The 19,657-nt window shown below is 45.3% G+C and overlaps 1 protein-coding gene across 1 annotated transcript in view; it reads left to right on the top strand.

Annotated features, from left to right (window-relative positions):
- sspo (SCO-spondin) overlaps positions 1 to 19,657 on the top strand; it is a gene marked incomplete at both ends in the record, with an annotated part of 97,787 nt that overhangs the window by 37,704 nt on the left and 40,426 nt on the right. Inside the window, 39 exons of the mRNA XM_083901454.1 lie at positions 76 to 267; positions 1,819 to 1,941; positions 2,065 to 2,194; positions 2,279 to 2,404; positions 2,500 to 2,591; positions 3,688 to 3,888; positions 3,998 to 4,168; positions 4,282 to 4,537; positions 4,640 to 4,686; positions 4,780 to 4,950; positions 5,753 to 5,887; positions 5,997 to 6,133; positions 6,308 to 6,402; positions 6,472 to 6,521; positions 6,601 to 6,771; positions 7,272 to 7,442; positions 7,528 to 7,607; positions 7,913 to 8,082; positions 8,164 to 8,210; positions 8,282 to 8,482; positions 9,561 to 9,731; positions 10,282 to 10,482; positions 11,063 to 11,162; positions 11,261 to 11,481; positions 11,683 to 11,835; positions 11,945 to 12,111; positions 12,209 to 12,354; positions 12,641 to 12,861; positions 12,957 to 12,992; positions 13,213 to 13,377; positions 13,887 to 14,102; positions 15,607 to 15,774; positions 15,882 to 16,016; positions 17,027 to 17,264; positions 17,676 to 17,828; positions 17,921 to 17,967; positions 18,825 to 18,995; positions 19,072 to 19,248; positions 19,485 to 19,640. Coding sequence (XP_083757580.1) covers positions 76 to 267; positions 1,819 to 1,941; positions 2,065 to 2,194; positions 2,279 to 2,404; positions 2,500 to 2,591; positions 3,688 to 3,888; positions 3,998 to 4,168; positions 4,282 to 4,537; positions 4,640 to 4,686; positions 4,780 to 4,950; positions 5,753 to 5,887; positions 5,997 to 6,133; positions 6,308 to 6,402; positions 6,472 to 6,521; positions 6,601 to 6,771; positions 7,272 to 7,442; positions 7,528 to 7,607; positions 7,913 to 8,082; positions 8,164 to 8,210; positions 8,282 to 8,482; positions 9,561 to 9,731; positions 10,282 to 10,482; positions 11,063 to 11,162; positions 11,261 to 11,481; positions 11,683 to 11,835; positions 11,945 to 12,111; positions 12,209 to 12,354; positions 12,641 to 12,861; positions 12,957 to 12,992; positions 13,213 to 13,377; positions 13,887 to 14,102; positions 15,607 to 15,774; positions 15,882 to 16,016; positions 17,027 to 17,264; positions 17,676 to 17,828; positions 17,921 to 17,967; positions 18,825 to 18,995; positions 19,072 to 19,248; positions 19,485 to 19,640 — 5,808 coding nt within the window. The remainder of the gene's footprint in view (positions 1 to 75; positions 268 to 1,818; positions 1,942 to 2,064; positions 2,195 to 2,278; positions 2,405 to 2,499; positions 2,592 to 3,687; positions 3,889 to 3,997; positions 4,169 to 4,281; positions 4,538 to 4,639; positions 4,687 to 4,779; positions 4,951 to 5,752; positions 5,888 to 5,996; positions 6,134 to 6,307; positions 6,403 to 6,471; positions 6,522 to 6,600; positions 6,772 to 7,271; positions 7,443 to 7,527; positions 7,608 to 7,912; positions 8,083 to 8,163; positions 8,211 to 8,281; positions 8,483 to 9,560; positions 9,732 to 10,281; positions 10,483 to 11,062; positions 11,163 to 11,260; positions 11,482 to 11,682; positions 11,836 to 11,944; positions 12,112 to 12,208; positions 12,355 to 12,640; positions 12,862 to 12,956; positions 12,993 to 13,212; positions 13,378 to 13,886; positions 14,103 to 15,606; positions 15,775 to 15,881; positions 16,017 to 17,026; positions 17,265 to 17,675; positions 17,829 to 17,920; positions 17,968 to 18,824; positions 18,996 to 19,071; positions 19,249 to 19,484; positions 19,641 to 19,657) is intronic.

The following is a 19,657-nucleotide window of genomic DNA, read 5'->3' as shown; positions in this document are numbered from 1 at the left end:
GCGTCCACTTTCACCACCACCGCCTCGCGTCTGACTCTGTCTGAGCGTGTCGCTCTTCCTTGTCTCCTCTCGCAGTCGACGGTCAGTGGTCAGAGTGGTCCGAGTGGTCGGAGTGTGACGCCGAGTGTGGAGGCGGAGTCAGGCGCAGGAACAGAACATGTTCTGCCCCCCCACCGAAGAACGGGGGGCGAGACTGTGAGGGCATGACCCTGCAGGCCCAGAGCTGCAACGGCCAGACCTGCACCAAAGACGTTGCCACACAGACAGGTGACTCCCGCCGCCCCCCCTGGTGGTCAGCTGCAAACTACATGTTTCAACAGCAGATGGCAGTAATCTGTATATTAGGGCCAATTCCAATTCCTATCTTAACCCTCAATCTTAACCCTCAAGCTCAACCCTTAATCTTAACTGGCCCTCAAAACCAAGTGTTGAGGGTTATTTTGTCACTTAGAAATGGGACACCCCTTAAATGCAGATTCAGATCAGACTGTAGGGGGCAGAATAACGCCAAAGCTGCGTCCAGTCTGTCAACTCCAAAAAAGAAGAAGAAGAAGAAGACATTTACGTCAGGATTATTTATTCTGATCCGTTTGTCAGTCAAGTTATTAGGTTGTCAGTTAGTTATAAGATGATACTCATACAAATATTCAGCTGACAGTTACCACACACCACGACTTATTGAAAAGTAAACCACACCGGCCGACTATTGACAAAAGATGGTCAAATAAAAATAAATGTTAGGCAACAATGACGTCAGTAATCCATAATATGGGCCTAAACTAAGATAATTTTTATATCTCTATTAAGAAAGGAAATACTTCATTTGTATCGCACTCGTTTCGCTGCTTTCGACGCCATCTTTCTTATGTGAAAACACGCAATGCATTCTGGGTAGCCCTTACTTCCAAGGGTGGTCTTGGAAAATCTCAATATTGAGGGCGATGCAGCCCTTAAACTTGACCCTCAACTTAATTTTTCTGAGAATCAGGACAGAACTTGGACTAGAGGGAGAGCATTTTTTAGATTGAGGGTTAAGATTGAGGAATTGGAATTCACCCCAAGATTAGATTAGAATAAACTTTATTGTCATTGCACACGCCACATGTGCTTTGTTTATCTCGATGGACTCATAACAGCACAGCGACCTCAAAGTTCTCCCTGTAAATTTCATTTATTAAATGAGGATCTTAGAGAGTCGCAGACTCGTTTCCTTGCTTCATTTCATGAAGGCTTTGGCTCGAGAGGACGGACGCACGCACACTGGGACACCACTTAGCATAAGGGCATGTGTCCAGCAGGGGCGACAGGGAGACCGTCAGGGTGGTGTGACCTGGTGAACCTTCTCTGTGGTCTTCATCCTTTGTCCACTATTCTATGTACAGCACTTTGGTCAGTGGAAACTGTTTTAAAGGTGCTCTATAAATTAAATTTACTTACTTACTTACTTGAAGTGTCCAGGGTGTACCCCGCCTATCGCCCAATGTCTGCTGAGATAGGGACAGCACCCCCCACGACCCTCTGGTGGAGGATGAAGCGGTAGATAATGGATGGATGGATGGACTTACTTACTTACTATAATCTCTGTCCCTCCTCAACCTTCACTCTCTGACTTTTTCTCCAAACTGTTCAACCTGAGCTGTCTCTGGATTATATGCTCCAGCTCCTCCTGTATCGTTATAGAAGGACCCTCTCTTTTGTTTCTCTACAATCTTGTTGACCTTCTCTTTCACGCCTCAGCCCTGACGCTCGTCAAACTTGTGTATTTAATATCTGCAAATGTGTTTGTGTTTCTGAACATGAAGAGAAACTGTTTTCCAGGTTGTGTCAGTGGGATGGTGTTGGTGACAGAGGCAGACTGCCAGGCTGGCAGAGTGGAGCCTTGTCCTCCCACCTGCTCACATCTCAGCAGGTCCAACAACTGCACCACGGAGTGCATTCTGGGTACGGACGAACAGAACCTTTGTGCTTTTTAGATCGTCGTGTTTGTGCATTTGAAAACGTGGTCTAATATGCATTCTTCACATAATGTTTGCAAGATATCAAACTGAGTCTCTCTATCTCCAGGCTGTCGCTGTCCCTTTGGTCTGTACCTTCAGGACGGACGATGTATAAATGCCAGCCGCTGTGTTTGTCACTGGGACGATCGAACACTGCAGCCGGGACAGACGCTCAGCAGGGACCATTGCACCACATGGTGATAGAGTCATCATATTTTAGTTTTTTTCAGTGTTTTTTGGAGGTGAAGAAGTGACAGTTTAACCCTCAAATGTCCCACCAGTGTGTGCAGGGACGGCCGAGTCACCTGTGACAACTCCAGCTGTGTCGCGAGCTGTCTGTGGTCGGCGTGGTCGTCATGGTCACCGTGTGATGTGACCTGTGGTGTGGGTCTACAGCATCGTTACAGGTCTGTTCAAGCAGCTTCGCTCTTTGGTGGATGGAACTAAAATGATTCAAACCCCATCCCCCACCCCCCCCCCCCCACCTTGTCCTTCTCCTCAGGTCTGCAGTGAACCCAGCAGTCGTAGTTAGAGTCCGGTCGTGTCCAGGAGACTCCACTGAGGCCCGCAGCTGCTCCAGACCCTGCCTCCCAGGTACAACTGGCTGTTCATTTCAAAAGTAACCTGCACTGATGGACTAACTTTCTCTGCTCTGAGGCTATTACAATAATTACATTTGTGCATAAAATGTTTTAAAATAATCAGGACACACTATCCCACAAATTCAAACCCATTATTTTGTCCACCTTTAAATTTATGAAGCTATTTATTATCACCATTCTGTGACCTCTGACCTTCTGTGAGCATTACTGTGTAAACCAGGTCCCATCAGGTCAGTTACAACCTAAAGGTCTCAAAAAAGGAAACAAGGCAATGTCTCAAGGACACTTTTTTTTATCCTTTTACACTGTGAGACAAGGAAGAAAAACCTACAAGTGCTGTTTATTATTCTTTGGGCGTGCGTGCATGCAGGGACAGAGGTTATTTATAATCGCTTTGGATTTTTCATTAGTTTTTATTTTTTTAAATTATTTTTGTAATATGCAGTATTTGCCAGGTGCAAGATTTAAAAAGGTCATAAAATAATAAGTATTGTGTCATAAAAACCGAGCAAAAGATGCCATTTTAAAAGTTTATCAGGACAAATGAAGAACAACCATCCCTGAATCAAAGATAACGGTCTACAAGAATAATGCTGAGGTTGGATATAGTTAGTATACAACATACATAATTATACTAATAATAATGATAATAATAATAAATAACCCTCATGAGATACATCACATTGTTTGTGAGCCAGAAGTCTGAGGAAAAACTTAACCCAACTAACATTTAAACATAACCGAGGTTATGTTTGTTTATGTTGCACATTATAAACTAATTAAAACATTTTATTATGAATGAATGAATGAATGATTGAAAATACAAATACAGCTTTCAAAAATAAATAGCCTTATGTATGAAAGGATTTACAAACACAAAAACTAAGCACATTTCTAACAACAGTTGTATAGTTATTTCCTCAGTTGTCGTTATCTATAATAACCTTGTTTAGGGGACACATCAGTGACCTGAACACATCACTGCTTTATCAAAGTCACTTCAGCTGAGAGGTCGGCTCACAGTGCTTTTCATATTCCATGCAAATGCCTTTGGCAAACATCGATTGCGTTGACTTTGTCTTGTGCAGTGCTCCCAGATGGAGTCTGGAGTAAATGGAGCGGCTGGTCTGAGTGCAGCAAGACGTGTTTCACGCTGGTCGACGAGGTGGGAATCAGACGACGTTTCCGCAGCTGCAACCGCACACACGCGCCGCACAACCGCACGCACTCTTCTGGCTGTGAGGGTGACACTGAGGAGCAAGAGCCCTGCAACACAGTTCAGTGCCCAGGTATGAAATGTGTAAATGTGTGAATATGTTAATAACCCCTGTACTTCACCAACACACCAGCACATTTTAGTAAATACTGATACTGATATCTGAAGTCTTGTACTTCCAGTGAATGGCGGCTGGTCAGCGTGGTCAGCGTGGTCTCAGTGTTCGTCCGAGTGCGACTCTGGTGTTCAAACCAGAGAGCGATTCTGCAGTTCACCATCACCACAGCACGGGGGCAGCACCTGTCCTGGGCCACACATACAGACACGGGACTGCAACTCTCACCCTTGCTCAGGTGCCGTCTTTTCGTCTTTTTTTTTTACTAAATCTATGTCGTGTATCACTCATCATTGTGTTTATGAGGTTGTTTATTAAGTTTATCTGTACTTTCTTCCATTCTTCCTTCAGGTGCGTGTCCAGAGGCCATGGCGTATTTGACAGCAGCGGAGTGCGAGGCTCACGGCGGCGCGTGTCCACGAGTTTGTTTGGACATGACCTCGACAGACGTGCAGTGTGCCACTGCCTGTTATGACGGCTGCTACTGTGCCCCGGGCTTCTACCTGCTGAACAGCAGCTGTGTGCCGCTGGCACGCTGCCCGTGTTACCATCAGGGGGCGATATATCCAGCCGGTGCCAGCCTGCCTGCTGATGCCTGTAATAACTGGTAAAGTTATCACAGAAATGAGACCTTTGTTTACTCATGAGAGATTCAGAGTGAATGCTCTGATTAATCAACTGCTTATTGTTGTTCTTGTGTCTCTAAAAGTACCTGCACTAATGGAGACATGGTGTGTGGAGCAGCCCCTTGTCCTGGTCCGTGCTTTTACTATCAAATATTTGAATATACATCTTTATCTCTGTGTGTTTTTTTTATTGTCTCCTTCTATCTGTAACCATGTATTTCAGTGGACTGTGGGTGGAGCAGTTGGACCCAGTGGAGCTCCTGTAGTCGAACGTGTGACGTGGGCGTGAGGAGGAGGTATCGCTCGGGCACCGAGCCTCCTGCGGCGTTTGGTGGCCGCGCCTGCAAAGGAGACAGAGTTGGGATTGACACCTGCAGCATCGAACCCTGCTTTGGTTTGTTTAAAAAAAATTACTTTTACAATAGACGGAATATAAGAAACTGACAGAGCTGATGTGCTTTGAAAAGTGAAGGCTACGCTGTAAGATATAAGTAGCCGCAGTTAGCCACCAGGGGGCGAATCTGCCAGAGAACTTAGTTTCCTGAGGAGTTAATGCTCTCAATCACATGCAAATAAATGATGTTAAAGTACACTACTGTTCAAAAGTTGGCCTCACCTCTACAATTTCTTTGTGTTTTCAATTAAAAAGTCAGACTTTTATTCATCAAAATAGTTGCAAAATGAATAGAAAATGTAGTCAAGACTTTGACAAGATTAGAAATAACGATTTTTAGTCAAACTAATAAGTTTTCAGCTGTGCTAGCATCATTGAACAAGGGTTTTCAAGGGTTTTCTAATCATCCAATAGCCTTCTGACAACATTAGCAAACACAATGTACCATTAGAACACTGGAGATGGGCCTCTATACACCTATGTACATATTCCATTAAAAACCAGACGTTCACCACATTAACAAGGTATAGAGAGTATTTCTGATTCATTTAATGTTATATTCATTGAAAAAAATAGCTTTTCCTTCAAAAGATAAGGACATTTCTAAGTGAGCCCAAACCTTTGAACGGTAGTGTACGACACAAGTGTGATTAACAGCTGGTATCAGTAAGTGACCTCTGAACTTCCAGTTTGAAAAAGTGACAGAGTGCTGTCGAGTTACTGAAACTAAAAGCTGCACTCGTCTTCCTCCTCCTCATTGAATACGTTATTAGGTATTTAAAAACATCTAATAATGTTCCAGGTTCGAAGGAGCCATGGAGCACATGGTCAGAGTGCTCAGTGACGTGTGGAGGAGGCTACAGGAGCCGGACCCGCGGGCCAATCAGAGTCCACGGCACCGCGCAGCAGTTCAGCGCCTGTAACCTGCAGCCCTGTGGTACAGCACCACGCTCCTCCGCTCTCACTTTGATATGTTGGACATGTTTGGACAACAATGGCTTTGTTTACATTGTTTTTGTGTGTCATCCACACCTCTGCTGTGTCAGGTGACGGTGGAGTGTGTCCTCCAGGCCAGCAGTGGGAGCAGTGTGTGATGGGACCGGTGTCTTGTACAGATCTCACCATGGAGCTCAGCAGGAACTGCACACCAGGCTGTCGATGTCCACAAGACACTTTCCAACAGGTCATAATATGCAGTTGAACACACACACAAGGCGTTAAAGTCAAATCTTAGTCCTAAACTTAACCAGTTCCTCAGAAATGAGGTTCTGCCTCATTAGGACCAGGTTCTGGTCATATGTACAAGTACACACACTCTGTGTACATGTACATAAATGATACATACCTTGTTGTTTAGGATGGTGTGTGTGTGCGAGCGTCTGACTGCGGCTGTGACGTAGACGGACAGCAGCACAAACCAGGAGACCTCGTCCCGGCAGACTGTAACAACTGGTAACTTCCACTCAGTTTATTTTATCAAGAAGAAGATTTTATTTACATTAAAATGTGCATTTTCTTCAGTACTTGTCAAGCTGGGAAGCTGGTGAACTGCTCTCATCACAGCTGCAATGGTAAGAGAAAACCTTTTTCATACCAATAATCTCCAGTCAAGCTTTGATGATGATGAACTGTAACCGTCTCTGTGTGCAGTCGACGGCCACTGGTCCACGTGGACTCCCTGGGGTCAGTGTTCCGTGTCATGTGGAGCCGGTCTCCAGTCTCGGTACCGGTTCTGTTCCAGTCCTCAGCGCTCTGGCAGCGGCCTGCCGTGTCTGGGACCGGACAGAGAAGACCAAGTCTGCGTCAACGCTCCATGTGACCGTGCGTTTATTTTGTAGAAGATCCTCAATGTTTTGCTGAGTCTTTTTTTCCCCTCACATTTAAACAGTTCCAACATTGTTATGTTTTTTCGGAAATGCAGGGCAAAGTTTTACAACAGAAAGAGTCAAATAAAACTGACCAAAGGAGCCAGAAACAGTCACATAAGAGCAGTAACAGGTGTCGGAACTTATTAGAACTCATGAACCAAACTGTTGATGAACCGACAAAGACATCGGGGGAGCACAGAGACGAATAAATACATGAGGGAGGCGGGGCTAATTGAACGTCCCCGCCCCGCCTCCCTCATGCCCGACGATCAGGAGGGAAAACAGGACAGGAAGCAAAACTAAACAAGCGACACGCACTTGAAAGAACTACAAATCAAAACAGGAAACAAACCTCAAAAGATGAGGAAAACTGAAAACCAAAGGTTGTTATTAGTTTATTAGTGTAAGCAAAATGATTTCTTTCATTGATACCTATGATTTTGCTCTCTGCAGTTGATGGAGGATGGGCTCAGTGGAGTAACTGGACGGACTGCACCAAGTCCTGCGGCAGGGGCATTCGGAGCCGGAGGAGAGAGTGCGACAGTCCCAGTCCAGAGGGGGAGGGAAACTACTGTGAGGGTCTGGGAAGTGAAGTCACAGCTTGCAACACCAACCACTGTCCGGGTAAGTTTTGTGTGAAAAGTGAACAAAAGCACACACAAGAGTAAAGAAATGACGACAACAACACACAACTGTTGGTGTTTTGCAGTCGCACCATGTTCTCAGGTTCCAGGCACCGCGTTCAGCAGCTGTGGTCCATCCTGCCCTCGCTCCTGTGACGACCTGGCAGTGAGTATGACGTCCTCTGCTTTAAAGGGATGTTATAGAACATATATGTGTATATATATATGTAACGTGTTTGCTGCTTTATCTGTCATAACGCTGACTTTTCCCACTGTAAAGAGGAGTTTTTAAACTACTTAGACCATGTTTATAGCTCATAGAGAGACTAAATTAGCTGATTTTCACTATGGATTTGATGCAGGGGAAGAGCAGTTTTTAATGATATGATTCCAGCTGTAAAATTAAGATATTGTAGACTTCGGACGGCTAAAATCTAAGATGAAATGATGCTTCGTCTTGTGTGTTCTCAGCACTGTGAGTGGCGATGCGAGCCGGGCTGCTACTGCACGGAGGGAAAGGTCCTCTCTGCTAACGGGACGGTGTGTGTAGAGAGAGAGGACTGTCCCTGCCTGGACCTCAACTCTGGACACTGGCTCCGACCAGGGGACAGCGTCCAGGCCCACGATGGATGCAACAACTGGTCAGTCACATACAGAACACCTGACCAAGCTATAGTGCATACACATTAGGGAAAGTGATTAAGCTGTGTTTCCTGTTTCAGTACCTGTGAGGGCGGCACCCTCAACTGCACAAGAGACACCTGTCCAGGTGAGGAAGCCTCACTGAAAGTTGCTTTCACTTTTGCGACGAATGCTTGACTGAGGTTTGTTTGTTTTCAGTGTCGGGCGGCTGGTGTGAGTGGTCAGACTGGACTCCCTGCTCCAGGACGTGTGGGGCGGAGTCTGTGTCCCGCTACAGGAGCTGTGGTTGTCCTGAGCCTAAGGCCGGAGGAGCGTCCTGCTCTGGAGGAGAGGAAATGCACAACGGGGTCGGAGTTCAAATCCAGAGACAGCCCTGTCCTGTCATCACCTTCTGTCCCGGTAAGACTTCTTCACTGAGAGACATTTATTGGTTGAAATAATTGAATATCAGGGCGGTCACTTTCTGTTTGCAATTTGAATTAATTTCTAGCGTGTTATTACGCGTTCAAAGTCTTATGTTAAGCAGGGAACATGTATGATTTCTTACCGTATCACGGGAGGATGACGTGCAAGCCCACTGTACATGAGGGGACTCGTGCTCTCCTCTCTCTGCAGGTATAACAGTGCTCACTGTTCATAAATACCTGTATAACCCTACACCTCCTTAGAATAAGCCTGTTTTAATAGCCTCCATCTTTCTACAGCAGCCTGAACACTTGCACATTCTGAGGGAACAACCCATGGCAGAGAGTTAAGGCCCCATTATACTTCTCCCACTGCGTAATGCGTTATCCGACTGCGTAACCACGGAGACCCCTCGAGCCTTCATACTTCTGCGTCGTGGTGACGTATGCGCGCTGCAATTTCCCGCCCGCAAGGCTGTTGTGCTTTTAACTACAGTGAGCAATGGTGTCTGAGAGAGAAAGACTGTTGTTGTTGAAACGGTTGGCTGTTTTTTCACTTTTCTGTGTCACGGAATGCAGTTTTAAGATAATTTGAGGCGAGAAATTAGCAATTTAGAGTCTAAACATGTGCCGCGTGTGTGTTAAGATATAACGTATTTATAGTTTGGCAGCGACGTTGTCAGCTCCGCCTCTGTGGACGCTCGGTGCGCACTGTGAGCCGGCACAGAGCAGCGTTAGCTCGGCCCGTCCTGAGGACCAATCCCAGCTCTTGCCGTCTCCGTTGTCCCTTGAAAAAATATTTCGTGCAGTCGGAGACGACGCAGAGGCTCTACGACAGGCTAAAATTGGGCTTTAGAGTGAAAGAGTGTAAAAGTTAGAGAGTTTGCTTACCTTTCTGGTACACCAAGGCCACCGTAGTCTGCAGTTGTGCTTGGGAAGAATCTGTTATTCTTGACTTTTAAGGTTTCCCATGACTTTTGTGCCTCGTCTGTAATTGAACGTTTAATTTCTGAGCTGTTCAACTAAATGAGAGTGTTTAATATTCAGTCATTTCTTTGCCTCCCTCTCTGCAGTCCATGGTTCCTGGAGTCCGTGGTCGCTGTGGTTGGACTGTGATGCCTGTGCCGGCTCGTCCACACGCACCAGGGAGTGTAACAGTCCTCCTGCTCGATTTGGTGGCTTGCCCTGTCTTGGGGAGAGCAGGCAGAGCCGCGGTTGTCATGACAACATCACCGTCTGCTCAGGTCAGTGTGCGAAAAAAAAAAAAAAAAAAGTACTCATGTCCCACTTCAGAAAGAAAACCCTGATTAAATCTGATTTAAAATGAGGTTGAACTACGAGGAAAAGGAAGAATGTTTAGCTTTTACATCAAAAAACAACAAAACTAACCTGATTTAGTTCTGCTGCTGATGAATCCTGAGAGAGAGAGCAGACTGCGCGGTTGAGTTCAAAGAATAATAACAGGGTTTAATGATATGCATCCAAACACTAATCCTAACCCTTAAAGACGAGACACAGATGATTTAACAAGAGTTTCTCCTCTTCGCATAATAAGTTTGTTAGAAATGAGCTGAGAACAGACGGAGAAACAAAGACTGCTGTGCATGAAATTAATCTCTTAGTTTAGAATGGTTTATTGGTTTTTCATTTCAGATTCCATTGCCTCTGTTTTGCAGAAGCCCTTGATGGTTCACGGCAGTTCTCCTCCTCTTCCTTGTAGTAGCCGCCTCTGTCTCTCTCCAGACCAAAGCCATTAAATTGTCTTTAAACTGAAATTCCCTCTGTCTTGTGAAGAGTGCGGCGGAGGCCAGGAAGAGTGGCCTTGTGGGAAGCCCTGCCCTCGATCCTGCTCGGATCTCCATGGTGACACGGTGTGCTCGGACTCCCCCGGGTGCAGCCGGACCTGCGGTTGTCCTGGTGACATGGTTCTGCAGGACGGAGCGTGTGTGGCGAGGGACGAGTGTCGCTGCAAATACCACAACAGCTCAGCGACGGGTCAGAGCCACACTCTGTTTATGGAGAGTCTGAAGAACATTGATGTCCCTGCTTATTTTATATGAGTCCATGTTATTTCTAATGCAGTCATAACGTCAGAGTCTGGTAATAAGGAGTAATATCCAGGTACTTTATTTGGATCAAGAATTATTCATTTAAGCTTCCATCAGTGCACTACCTTGACTTAAAGATATCGGGTGTATCATAACTGATATATGCCATTTTGTGAGGTTAAAATTCATCACTTCTTATGTCCTGCAAAATGATAATAATAATAAAAATACCTTTATTTGTATAGCCCCTTTAAAAACAACAGCTTTTACATGACATAACAATACATACGTATAAATAAAACAAATATTACATTGATTATGGTGCTTACAAAGAAAGGAGAAATTAGATAAAAGGATTAAAATGATAAAAAGAGCTAAAAAGACAGCATCACATAAAGGCCAGTCTATAAAAATAAGTTTTAAGACGCTGATTCAGCGAGCCTTATCTCCGTACCACGATGACCCTGCTGTGAACATGAGTAAGTGTGAGAGTGTGAGTGTCTTCCTTTGGTTTGCTCACTGCACAGGAGGCCTGGATTCCAGCAATGCATTGTGGGTATGGCCTGGTGGATCTGATTGGCAGTTTGCAAATCCAGGAGACAGCGTCATCAGTGACTGCAAGAACTGGTACAACAACAACAACAACAACAACAAAAAAGATTGTCTAGAATATTCTGATTCAATTTCATCTTAAAAAATCTATTTTAACTAACTTTCTGTCTCAGTTCATGTGAGGCTGGCGTTCTGCAGTGTCACTCACTTCCTGGTTGTCATGTCGATGGTGGTTGGAGTCAGTGGGCAGCCTGGAGTGAGTGCTCACTCCCCTGTGGCGGAGGACTGAAGTTCAGAGGACGCCAGTGTGATAATCCGTCGCCTCAGAGCGGCGGGAGGGGCTGCCTGGGAGCTGCTGAGCACCAGAGAGACTGCAACACACACCTGTGCACAGGTAGCGCACCTTCAGTCTTCTACTCGAAGGTTGTGGGTTCAATTCCCCGGCTCGTATACATGCCCACGTACCCCACGATGCTTTTGATGGCTGTGCTGGTTTGTTGGACGTTCCATCGCACGGCTGCTCTGGATGGACTGACGTAGAGCTCAGTGATTTTTACCTCAGGACAATCTTGTCCTCATGTCTCTGTCTCTCCAGACTCGGTGGGACCGTGGCTGCCTTGGTCTCCGTGGTCTGTGTGTTCCGTCAGCTGTGGTGGAGGACAGCAGCGGCGCTCTCGTCTCTGCAGCTCTCCGCCCTGCGCCGGCCTCAGCCGCCAGAGCAAGACCTGCAACACCCAGGTCTGCCTCGGTGAGTCCTCCACGCTCCTGTCCTGTAGGAACACGTGATCAATCCTGTTTTTGAATCGCTTAATCACTGTGTGTGTGTGTGTGTGTGTGTGTGTGATGGTGTGGTGCAGAGGTGGGCTGTCCTCCGGGCCGACTGTACAGAGAGTGTGAGCGTGGCGAAGGCTGCCCGTTCAGCTGCGCTCAGGTCAGTGGCAGAGAGGGCTGCTACTCTGACGGATGTGAGGAAGGCTGCCACTGCCCTCTGCACACCTACCAACACCAAGGACTCTGCCTGCAGGTCCGACCGAAGCTTTTCACCCATGAATATTCACGATGTAAATGTGGCATAAAACAAATCTGACAGATTTAGCCACTGACGATGTGTGTTTTTTCAGGAGTGTCCGTGTGTGGTGGACAGAGAGTTCCTGCTCTCCTTACAGAGTGTCTCTGTCACACCAGTGTCAGATCTGCTCCTTTACAACATCTCTGAGGGAATGGAACTTTATTCTGGAGACACGCTGGTTCATGACTGCAGCTCATGGTGAGCAGAGGGAGTCTTTTCTTTATTTGTCGCCATGGTACATGTACAGTCATCGACTGCAGACGTCTCGAGTTATTTCTGTATGGTTTTTGCATCATAAATACATTTATATTGTGAACTATTTTTGGTGCCATATCAAAACAAACACTTTTACTTTGAAATATCAAAAATACATTTTTTTCACTTGTCTTTGACCTAACCGAACGAGACCGAACGAGACATCATTTACTTCAGATCCTCATTTAAACCGCGTCTTTCTTCTTTTCTTCACTCCTCGCCTCTGCAGTGGCTGTGAACATGGACGGTGGAATTGTTCCTTGGAGCATTGTCCGGTCGACGGTGGTTTGTCCCCGTGGGGACCGTGGAGTCCCTGCTCACTGTCCTGTGGAGGCCTGGGCCTGAAAACCCGCACCAGGGGCTGCACTCATCCTGCTCCAGCCCACGGAGGAGGAGATTGTCAGGGTCCACGTCAGGAAACCACTTACTGTCAGGCCCCTGACTGTCCAGGTACGACGACTACAGTCTTCTTCTGTGATTATTACATTAGAAATAACGCCAATTGATGCTGAATTATGAACAATTCTTTCTTCTGTTTTTGTCAGGGATTGTCGGTCCAACAGAAGAACCAGTTTCACCAGGTAACGGATATTTACTCCTCAGTCATCGCCTTAATTACGCTGTTTTTCCTCTTTCTCTTCCTGGTCTGAGCTAAATCCATTGTCTGATGGCGCGCTTTTGTGTTTTTGATTTATTGTGCTATTTCTATTTTAAACTGCCCTGCCTGCGCATTTTTCCTCGCAAGACAATAGGTTTAGTTTTTCCCACTTTCCATGGTCTCTGCTCATCCGTCTTGTTCAGATGAGGACGCCGGCTTCTCTCCGTGGTCGTCCTGGAGTCCCTGCTCTCAGACCTGCACCGATGCTCTGAGGCCGGCCGTGAAAGCTCGCCACCGACAGTGTGTTCAACCTCCGTGTTCTGGAAACTCTCATCAAGAGAAGGCCTGCAACCTGCCTCAGTGTCCAGGTACGAGCCGTGATCTCTAATTATCATTAGTCACGTAACAAGTTAGCGAAAACTTTTTCAATTTCAGACAACAGAGAAGGAATGATTCAAGCTCTAAAGCCTGTAAGCTATGATCTCTAATCCCTGAATGTTATTTCATCACTGGATTTTGCGGTGTTTGTTTGCGAGTAGCTCGATTTATAAATTCCATGAAACATTCTTATCTCACAGTCAACTTATTTACAGACAACAAAGAGCTTGAGCTTTATTGTTTGTGTATAGAACTCCTTTATGCTAATCTCATCAGAGGCCGTGCAGATGAATGGTTTACTGTTTGATTTATATCCAATATTTATATTGCAATTATACACGAAAAAGAAATTTAATCTGCTGTGTTTATTTGTGCAAACTGAAAGCAAGTGAGCTTAAGTATTAGCTCTGAGGAAATGGGATGAAGAAAATGAAAGCGTCAAACTAACAGTCGTGTGTGTGTGCGTGTGTGTGTGTGTGTGTGTGTGATCCATTCACAGATGGAGGTGATGAAGTTTGTGTGGGAGCTGACTGTGCGAGGAGGAACTGCACGTGGACAGAGTGGGCGGAGTGGGGCTCCTGCTCGCGCTCCTGTGGAGTGGGTCAGCAGCAAAGGATCCGGACCTTCCTCAGCCCCGGGTCCAGTGGCTCGTGGTGCGACGACATCCTCGGGGGGAACCAGGAGCAGCGTTTCTGCAACATCAGGCCCTGCAGAGGTCAGCGACTCTGGGTCATCTTTAGACCGCTTCATGAAAGAGGGAGACCTTTGCACTCGGCACCATCTGTGCAGCCATTGTTATGGAAGATTAATTTGCTGCTGTGGACTAAACTAGTGCAGACATTTTAGTGAAGTCGGCACTGACGACTACGTTAACTTTAGATAACAATGACAACACAATGGTGCTTCATGTCACTGTGAGATAGACTTTTCAGCCTGTAAATGGACATGTGTGTGTCTTTGTAAAACACACGTACATAGCACTTGTTGAACAAGTCAAGTCAAATGTGTGATTTTGAGACATTGACGTTTGAAATCCCTTGTTAGGCTTGAGTGACACAAACTTAGTGTGAGCTAAAAGGCTGCTTTTCTTTCTTTCTGGATTTAAGTGGGGATTGATTTTTGTAGAGTCTTTAAAGTGGCTCAGGACACAGGTGTGTGGCAATGTCATTACCTCACACAACCATACATTAAAAACACACGAACGATCATTTTAAATGAAGCGTTAAAAATCAAAGTGATTTAATAAACCTCAAACCTGTATATTTAGGGTTAGGGTTAAGCCTAACTGAAGACTATAAGTGCTGTATAAATACAAACCATTTACTATTTCTATATCTATATAAGTTTTTATACCTGAGGGCTAATTTAGGAACCCAACATTGGACTGAGGGCCGCCAAAAGAAAAAAACCCAGAAAGAAATCCCATTTGTACTAATTTTAATGACCAGATTGCAGTTCTACAGTTTAGCGTTAAGTAATATAAGAGTTAATATAATGTAATTTAAGCGTTAATATGATTTACGCTTTATAATTTACTGGGTAATTACCCAGTATTTTGGCCATTGTTCTTACCTTCTAATTACAGGTTAATACCAAGTAACACATTTCTGTTACCATATATTTACTGGGTAAATAGCTAGTAATTGGGGGCTGAAGCTACCTGCTTATTACCAGCTTATAACACAATAATACACTAAAATTCACCATATAGAAACCAGGTAAATACCCAGTATTGTTGTTTACACTTATTGGTCTGTATCCAGTAATGTCCAATAAACATTTAACAAGCTTAGTCGCTCCTGGATTAAAACTATCAACTGTAATTCATTGCGGGGCCGCCAGAAATGTTTCTGTGGGCCGCCATTGGCCCCCGGGCCGCACTTTGAGAACCAATGTGGTAGACCTAACCAGTCTGGGGGTTGGGAGCCAACAGCTGCTTAATTACTAACAAAGAAAGTCTAAATCATCAGAATAAAACCAACGAGAATACAAGGCTAAAGATTATGTCCAAATGAAGGTTATGACCTGAAGTCACTGGTGTGTGTGTGTGTGTGTGTGTGTGTGTGTGTGTGTGTGTGTGTGTGTGTGTGTGTGTGTGTGTGTGTGTGTGTGTGTGTGTGTGTGTGTGTGTGTGTGTGTGTGTGTGTGTGTGTGTGTGTGTGTGTGTGTGTGTGTGTGTGTGTGTGTGTGTGTGTGTGTGTGTGTGTGTGTTCACACAGTGGACGGAGGATGGTCTCGGTGGAGTCCCTGGTCCCGCTGTGATAAACGCTGCGGAGGTGGACGCTCCATTCGCACTCGCTCCTGCTCCAGCCCTCCGCCCAAGAACGGCGGAAGGAAGTGTGAAGGCGAGAAGAACCAGGTCAAACCCTGCAACACCAGACCCTGTGGTGAGGAAGACATTTCAGTCACTATGCTTCTTTACGTGGATGAATTTTCTCCTGTGGTGTCCTCTGAAAATGAACGAACTTCTTTTTTTGTTGTTGTTTACTGTCAGATGAGAGAGGTTGTCCACCGGGCCAGGAGTTTGTGTCGTGTGCTGACCAGTGTCCACAGCGCTGCTCAGACCTCCAGCAGGGCATCGAGTGCCAGGGAAACGGCGAGTGTCAGCCCGGCTGTCGCTGCCCTGAAGGTACAGGGATACCGCTTTATGATTACAGATAAAGCCACGCTTTGTGTGTGTGTCTGCATATCTGCGTGACTCACCTTTAAGAGATCCTGGAACCTGCTGCGACTTAACAGATAAGCACCATTTATCTGTGCGTGTGTGTGTGTCAGTATATTGAGATACACTATATGGATAAAAGTATTTGGTCACATCTGTTAACTATTGAATTCAGGATTCAGGGTCTGGCCTCTCGGCCTTTTATCTCCAGTGAAGGACAATCTTAGCGCTTTGGAGACATTTGAGGAGGAAGTTTGAGGAAAGGCCCTTTTTCTATTCCAACATGACTGTGTCCCAGTGGACAAAGCAACGACTATAAAGACACGGTTTGACTTGGTGAGTTTGGTGCAGAAGAACTTGACTGGCCCCGCACAGGGCCTTGACCTTTAACCCCCGTCCAGCACCTTTGGGATGAACTGGAACAGAGATCTTGAGTCAGACCTGAATGAATGGACACTAATTCACAAAGAAACACTTCAAAATCTTGAGGAAAGTCTGTTATATTTGCCATAAAAGTCCATATTAAAATACTGTATATGTATTTGAATCGAGAACAATGTCTGCATTCGCAGTGAATCACATGACGGCTTTTATCTTTAACCCCACAAACACTAACTCTCTGCCCACAGGTGTTTTTGTTTCAGTGTAGCCTCAGTGCTCTTGTTAACCTGGTTTTCAGGAACTACAGAGCATATGTTTCAGCTTTAAAAACATCGACTGTGCACCATCTGCCCAGCACCGAACACACACACACACACACACACACACACACACACACACACACACACACACACACACACACACACACACACACACAGTCGCCGCTTCTGTCAATTTAGCAGCTAATCAGGGAAGTGCTGTGAATGAGCAGCTGCTCTGTTATGGAAATAAAAGCCGTGTCCGTTCATTAACAAAGTTTAAATGTGTGTGTGTGTGTGTGTGTGTGTGTGTGTGTGTGTGTGTGTGTGTTTGTTCAGGCCAGTTGCAGCAGGATGGGATGTGTGTGCAGCTCTGGCAGTGTGACTGCGTGGACTCAGTGGGACAGATGTGGGCGTCGGGGAGTTGGCATCAGGTCGACTGCAACAACTGCAGCTGCTCCGACGGTCGTCTCCTCTGCACCAATCACAGCTGCCAGGCTGTGTGTGTTTGGAGCTCATGGTCCAGCTGGGCGTCGTGCAGCGTTTCATGTGGGCGGGGCCAGAGAACCAGATACAGGTGAGGGGGAATAAAGACCTTCTTACACCAGGTTTTATTAGAGGTTTGAAGTTCCCCCAAAACTGAGCAAAACCCTGGATGTGTACATTTGCAAGAATGAAACAAAACATTGAGGTAAAAAGAAACTAAAATATTATATTTAAATGTCTATTTTTTTATTTTTTCATTTTTTTTTATTTAACCTTTAGTTATACATGTTATCCCATTGAGACTCATTTTCAAGAGAGACCTGTCTAAGACTTAGTGACAAGTAAAAGGGTGAATGGAGCATGTCATATATGTATGTATATATATATATATATACGTATATGTATGTGAACACACACACAAGTCTTAGACAAAACCTTCACATATCAATGTTTCGCTATAACCTCAGACCCTTCATGTCTTTGTGTCCCTGTTGCTCATCAGGTCTCTGGTCCCAGAGACTGAAGGTGCAGATTGCCAGTTTGAGGAAGTCCAGCATAAATCCTGCAGTCCAGGATCCTGTCCACCCCTCTGTCTCCATGACAACGCGGAGGTCGGCGTGGGACACACGTGGCTGCAGGGAGAGTGTAAGCAATGGTGAGACCCATGCATACAAACACAAGAGTATTTGATTTAAAAGGATTCCAACCTGTTATTCCAAGAACTTTCTGATTTATTTTGCCTCGTAGCACGTGCACGCCAGAGGGAAATTACTGCCAAGACATCGACTGCAGAGGTGAGTTCACCATGTTTGCAGTTAACGAAGTAAAATTTGAATTTGAATTTGAATGACTTTATTCCTCCCCCGGGGGACGAAACACACATTTACAACAGCTCAATTAAGGCGACAAGAGGTGCAGAAATGTGCAAGGGCATAATAAGTAAGAAGAAAGACAACGTAAAGATATGAGTAAAAATAGGGTAAAAAATAAAATACAATATGGTAAACAAATCACACTCTAAATATAAGTAAGACTCTAATAAAATAAAATACAATAAGGTAAAAATACGCTCTAATACAAGTAAAAAGAAGTAAAATGTAAGATAGAGTAAGAAATAGAATAAAATAAAATACAATATGCTCTAATATAAGTAAAAAGAAGTAAAATGTAAGATAAGAGTAAAAAATAGAATAAAAAATAAATACAATATGGTAAAAACATTTTTTTTAAATTAAATTACCCACTCTAATGTAGGGTAAGTAATTCAGTAGAGATAAGAATAAAAATAAGACGAGTGCACAATATCCAAGTAGTACACACAGTGTAGAAAGGAACTAAACCGAGATGTGCACTCAGTACAGTAGAGAAATCCTGAATAAAGAAACTGAATTTGAATTTTACACCATAAGCAGAGGTAAGTGTGTAAAAGCAGAGGTAAGTGTGTAAATGGGCGGACATTTAAAACGAGGAGTTAAATATCCGAACAGCAGTGGGGATGAAGGCCTTTCGGTAGCGCTCTGTCTTACACTGAGGGTGCCGAAGCCTGCTGCTGAAGGAGCTGCTGAGCCCCTCCACAGTCAGGTGCAGTGGGTGGAGTGTGTTGTCCATGTCCTCCAGGACATGGACAACACACTTTCTTGTGCGTCTTCAGTGGACGGCGGTTGGACCCCGTGGTCAGTTTGGACCGACTGCTCCGTGACCTGTGGACAGGGGACACAGATTCGTACTCGCGCCTGCATCAACCCTCCTCCAAGAAACAACGGCTCACAGTGCAGTGGACCAGAGAGAGAGAGCCAGCAGTGTCACACGTCTCCCTGTCTGGGTTTGTAAAAAACAAACTATTTCTATGTCTGTGACACACAGCTGTGAAACAAAATACATGACCTGTGTTTCTCTAGATGACCTTTGCCCCTGGTCACCGTGGTCACCGTGTTCCCGAAGCTGTGGCGCGGGCTCTGTGTCGCGGCACAGGGTGTGTGTGTGTGAGGAGGGAGGTGATTCTGCGTGTCCTGTTGACGTCGAGGCCGAGAGGAACAGACAGGAGACTCAGCTCTGTTATAAACAACCCTGTCCAGGTACTAAGTTAACAGCACGGCCGATAATGGCCGTCATTAGTGAATGTTGTTCAACGCGATGAGGAAATTAGGTTGAAATAATGCTCTTTTTAATAACAAATATATAGCACAGCATGTCTCAAAACAAAGCTAGACAAGTTAAAAGAACATAACCATTATAAACGTCACACAAAACATTCTAAAGCTGAATGAACTCACTGTTAATTCTTCATTTGCGATCGCTCTCATCTCCGCAGACTGTCCCATGTCGCAGTGGAGCATTTGGTCTCAGTGCTCCTGTGAGTCTCAGAGGCAGCAGCGCTACCGTGTAGCCCTCGTCCCGGCCACCAGGGGGCAACCATGCACTCCTGTTGAAACACAGAGCAGAACGTGTAGCCTCAGTCAATGTGCCGGTGAGTGAAGTGTGTTT

This window comes from Microchirus variegatus (assembly GCF_963457635.1).
Source record: "Microchirus variegatus genome assembly, chromosome: 15".
Classification (NCBI taxonomy): domain Eukaryota; kingdom Metazoa; phylum Chordata; class Actinopteri; order Pleuronectiformes; family Soleidae; genus Microchirus; species Microchirus variegatus.
The sequence above is the reverse complement of the archived record's forward strand: the minus strand, read 5'-3'. Positions and strand labels throughout refer to the sequence as shown.